The following is a 5,608-nucleotide window of genomic DNA, read 5'->3' as shown; positions in this document are numbered from 1 at the left end:
GTAACTTGGAAAGAGTCCAGTGTAACAGAGGCGAGGCATTGGCAGCTTGCGTGTACATTTAACTTTCTTTTTAATGTTACGTGTAAGGACTGCTCATTTTAATATATAGGTTTACTACGCTGGGTTTCTTTTACGTTATTTTTTATTGATAACGAAGGCACTTATTTCCTACTCATGTAGCCATGTAGCCAGGTATGGCTGAGTTGTTACCATCAGGACGCGTCACTAAACTTCCGAGCAAAACATTGGAACTGTAATTAACGTGTGTGAGAAAGCCGGCGAAGCTGTCGGAAATCATTCAGAGCACTTCATGAAGCTGTGAAGCTTGTACAGGGGCAGTTTTCACAATGACAGAGCGGACTCCTCTCCTCAACTACCGCCTCTCAGCCAGCGCCAATGAATCCGAGCTGCGGTCGGCTTCGGCCGGGCATGCCCCGGAGCAGCACCCGGGCAGCCCCAGGCAGAGGTCCACCCATCAGCGGCAACCACAGAAACTCTCCATCTTCTTCGGTGTGGTGATCCCTACCTTGCTGTCAATGTTCAGCGTGGTAGTGTTTCTCAGAATTGGTGAGTGCTGATGATCACAGACGTCCACGTTAATCACTGCACACCGTTTTGTTGTGATTTCTAAACAAACCCCATTCAAAATTCTGAGATTTTAATTTTGCCTTGCTTGTCAGTAAAGGTTCATGGTATAAAACATAGCTTTGGCCATTTTAAGAGCTACTGGGCGATTTCGGTGTGCAAGCCATTCATCAAATTTGAGTTGTTTCTGTAATAGTAACTTTGCTCTATATTATAACCATGGCGGCACTAGTGTTAACCCATTCTATTCGTTGATTTCATTGAAAGAAAGTTGTGCTTAATGGCATTCAAACGGATCTTTTAAAAGTTTTTGTGTCCTATAATTTCCCTCATTAACTCAGTCCTGTTCATAAATCAGATTAGATTAAGAAGCAGATGAATTACAGAGGGGTTTTTAAGATTTAAGGTAGTCACTACAGCTTTCATATAATCTAGGGCTGGACGATATGGCCAAAAATGTTATGATGATATAAAGTTTTAGAGTTTAAAGGCTGATTTTTGCTCCTCAGTGAAAGTTGAACAAACCTGATGGTTAATTGTGGTTTAAACTTATCTTTATGGTCAGAACATGACAAACATTTGATTCCAAACAGTGGATTACCTCACAAATCTGAGGGAGAACATTCAAAACAATTATGATAAAATCTTTTTCAACAAATATGCACGAGTAAAATTAAGTAAAAGCTTTTTTTCTGTCCTTTTTCCTCAACAAAATAAATATCTTAATTAAAAATTCAGTCCTAATTTGTGTGTGATTCAAGTGAATCAAATCAAACATTTATTGAATATTTATTGAACATTTGTTATATTGTTATTGAAAAAAAATTATATCACGATAATTATTGTTATTGTTTTATTGTCCATCCCTAATGCATTACTGTTTCTGTTTTTGTGCCTCTGTCAACCCTGTAGCAGCAGTGTGAGAAATAGTCTGCAACTTTTATGTGCATTGCTTTATTTCTATGTGCCCTGATTTGATTTGATCCAGATCAAATCATCAGTTAAATTCAAAGTGACTGCATCGATCTGTATTATGCCATTATATTTAGCAGTCCGTTCAGTTTGGTGAACGTTCATAAACATTTGCTCACAGCAAAGATGTAGGGCTATGTTTTTTTTTTTTAAGTGCTGAACCTATTTTTGGAGTTTTAAGTAATAATTTGACCAGTCAGATGGGTCCCGCTCTGGCAGGGAGGGTTAAGCTTCAGACACTCAGGCTTTTCATAATTAAGTTCTGCAAAATATAATAGTGCCAACAGTTTCCCCAAAATGTAAATGTGAAACTTGTCAGTTCTTGTTGTGCGGCACTAAATTCAGCTTCATTTAGAGGAAGGATCCCTCGTTGTCATTTAGAGTATTATGGTGTAAGTTTAAGGCCAAGTCATTTTGGACCACGTCTAGAAGGTACAAGGTTTCCTGTGAAAAATGTAGTGTGAAGCTAGTAATCATATGTCATGCAATCCACAGTTTCACATTTCTGCTGTCAAAGGACAACCGAGAAGCACCAAAAACCGCCCTCTCCCATGTAACTTCATCTCTTCCTCTCTCTCTTCTCACTGTTGCAGTTATAGGAGTGTTGTGCTTGTGTGTTTTTCTCCCTGTTGTACACCCCCCCCCCCTCCAGTCTCATGAGATGTCAGCTGCTGTGCAGTGGACACACATTGTCTACACACACACACACACACACACACAGACATACACACATAGTAGCTGTATGCCTGACTTTAGACTACTACTCTCACACTGTTAATGTGCCAGCCTACACAGGAACTAACAGTGGTTTCATTGTGGATGTGAAACTATTGTAGATTCATCAGCTGTTAAAGCCTCAGCATAGATGACGATGAAGACAAGTGTGCTGTTGTCATGTCTTTAAAATTAAACTGTCATCATACACATATTATCGTGACCGGCCATTTCCCAGTAAATCTTGAAGTTATATTTTTATGGTGTAAAAATCAAAACAGAATCATACATATATCAGTTGAATATTGTGCCCCCTGCATTCGTGCCTTTCCCATTTGATTTTGGTTCTGATTCTTTTAATCATGTGGTGTAGATAAAAGCAGACTACGAAAACAGCAGCAATATGCTGTTAGTCACAGTCATTGATTGTATGTAAGTACAGTCAAACGTGACAGTAGAAGAAAGTGGCGATGATGTGGAAAATGTGCATCTGACATGGTGTAAAGTGACACTGATCTCTTCTCTCACACTTTGATGAGATGCACATGACTTCCCTTGTGGAGATCTGATAATTTAGTTATTCTTGTCAGCTGTTGCTTGCATCTGAACTAGTTTTGTGTATTTGCAGATGGAGGGGTAAAGTACGGAAGCCCTAAGTGGCAGTACATTAAGAAAATTTTATTTTATTTTTTTTCAAGATCTCGAGTTATTATCTCGAAATAACAAATGTTGTTTTCCCGAGATAATGGGATAATTTTCTTGATCTCAAGGAAACAAAACCATAGTCTTGTTCAGGGGTCAGCAAGTAAGTTTGGCATCGATTTTTGAGGATAATTTAAAAGCGGATGTAAGTGAGTTAGCTCAGCTTTTTTTTTAGACTGTTTCAAATGCTTGTATGCTTCCATAACATCCTCAGTGATATCAGTGAGGTGTCTGCGCAGAGCCCAAAAGATACTAAAGGATAGTACCCACCATGCCACAGCCTGTTCACCCTAAAGAATCTGCTGTCCAGGCTATGAGATTCTTAAATTCATATTCATCCTCGGCAGTGCTCCATGCAATACAGGTTATTTCTGTTTACCATTTTAGAGTTATTGTGTTTTTTATCTGCTTTGTTGCAGAAGGGAACTACATACTGCATTTCATTTTACAACCCAATCAGCTACACTCAGTTACCAGTTTATCAGGTCCACCTAGCTAAAAGTAATGCAGTCTAAATTAGACGGAACATAACAAGTTTCATGGCCAGGATATATATATAATATATTTGTTTCATGATTCATGTCGTACCTATGTTTTGTTATATAGTGTCTTCCAAACTCCCCAGAATTCTTACATTTCACACTTTAGCAACTTTAATCACAATTTATTTTTATCACGCATTTCCTAAATATGAAAGTTGTGACCAAGCCTGAAATCTTTTAACATTTATGCATGGCACTTATTCTTACTTAGAATCAGAGCAAAATTAAGTAAATCTCAGAATGTCCCCCCCTTCTTTGAGAAAATGATTCCTGTTGTTAATAGGGCTGCTACTAACTATTATTTTGATTGTTGATTATTTTCTTATTGATTGATGATTGACTTATGATTATTTTGGTCTGAATGTCAGAAAATGGTTAAAAAAAAAAAAGTTACAGTGCTTCCTAAAGAGGAAACTGGAACCACAACCAGAGAGGATGGGATGTTGTGCGATGAGTCATTTTGTACGTTGGTCTCTTTCATTTTGACTTTCTGGAAAGATCTGACTGTGTTTGTGTTTTGTCTGGCTAGGTTTTGTGGTGGGACAGTCCGGATTGTACCAAGCTATTGCCATGTTCCTGGTGGCCTACTTCATCATCAGCATGACCGTGCTGTCAGTCTGTGCCATCTCCACCAACGGAGCCCTGGATGCCGGGGGAGCCTATTGTATCCTTTTCAGTGCTGACCGTAATCCTTACCCCCTAACCTAAACCTAATTCTAACTTCACCCTTGAAGTTGTGTGGACCGGCCAAAATATCCTCACTTGCCAAAAATGTCCTCACTCTGTTGGTTAAAAACTTGTCCCCGTCCTCACTATGCAGGAAGTACAAATACACACACACACACACACACACACACACACACACACACAAACACACCAGTCAGCGTACTATCAGCGTTTTGACCAAAAGCACCCGTCCCAAGATCTCTTTTCAAGGAACTAAAAGGTTCCTTCAGCCCACTGTTGTGTGCGTTTCCACCGTGGTCTAAAGACCTGCGAAGGCCTGTGTAGGCCTATGCCTTACAAAGCGATGCACAGGCATCATTATTTGTAACCACTATCCATGAGCAAAATATATAAATGAACATCAGATTTGATTGGACTATTGTAAAAACTATTGTATTTTTTTTTGTGTGGGAGTATAATGAAGGGCCACACGATAGAGTTCGTTACAAATTTAATAACACATTGGATAAAGCCATCAAGTTCTTCAAATAACTCCAGCACAGAGAAAGCAACACAAAAATAAAACTCTTACAGTTTGGAAGGTTATTTCCAAAAATTTCCAGCCGACAAGAGCTGCAGATCAGCTGGCAGCACTCACGTCTGAGTCGCCTGAGCGTCGGAGGAACGGGATCTTTAACGAGCTTTATTACCTACTGTTATCAGCTGTTCCACTTGTTTTGGAGAAGGGGAGACCGACTTCGGCTCTGTGTAAAAATATCCTGACTGATGAAAACTTAAAATAACAACTCAGGACCCTGTTTTTAGCGTAGCTCCACCAGGTCTAAACACACCGCTGCACGCTAGCTGCTATGTCAGAGCAATACATTTAATGCTCAATTTAAAGCCAGTAGCCTCTACTCGTCCATTCAGAAATTCGCTGCAAGCAGGGACTCTTTGGTGGGCAAAATAAAGACCCTAAAACTAAATTTAGACCCTGGTCCCTGCGGTGGAAACGCAGTGAGTTCCCCCAAAGGTTCCTATTTCCGGGGTCTAGTTCCTTTGGTCGAAACGCAGCTTAGCATCGTCATCGGTCAAGATATCAGGAGCACACACGTAGAGCCCCTTGCCACACCGAACAAAGACAGACTTTCCTCATTTTAGTACTGTGTTTAGTGAAGTGTATGTAGCATTGTCTGTGACAATGAATGGGGACTGATATGGTCATTAACTGCACTATAGGACACAGTTTGCTACTTAATGGAAGGCAGTATGTTTTGCTGCCAGGAATCTGGTAAATGACCCCAGTCAGTGCTGCTTATCAGCCAGGACAGGCCATCTCCATCATTTAGACACACAAATATTATACAGCTTTGTCTCCCTGTAATTCAGTTGTTGCAGTCGTGACCTCCTGTGGATGATTTATATCA

At 40.0% G+C, this 5,608-nt stretch overlaps 1 protein-coding gene across 1 annotated transcript in view; it reads left to right on the top strand.

The window, feature by feature from the left end:
• Nucleotides 1–5,608, top strand: part of zgc:153039 (uncharacterized protein LOC767698 homolog) — a 73,434-nt gene continuing 67,826 nt past the window's right edge. Inside the window, exons 1-2 of the mRNA XM_046074324.1 lie at nt 1–567; nt 4,045–4,179. Of these exons, the coding sequence (XP_045930280.1) occupies nt 348–567; nt 4,045–4,179 (355 nt within the window). The 5' untranslated portion in view covers nt 1–347. The remainder of the gene's footprint in view (nt 568–4,044; nt 4,180–5,608) is intronic.

This window comes from Micropterus dolomieu, linkage group LG17, assembly GCF_021292245.1.
Source record: "Micropterus dolomieu isolate WLL.071019.BEF.003 ecotype Adirondacks linkage group LG17, ASM2129224v1, whole genome shotgun sequence".
Taxonomy (NCBI): domain Eukaryota; kingdom Metazoa; phylum Chordata; class Actinopteri; order Centrarchiformes; family Centrarchidae; genus Micropterus; species Micropterus dolomieu.
This window is presented reverse-complemented; position numbering and strand designations above follow the sequence as displayed.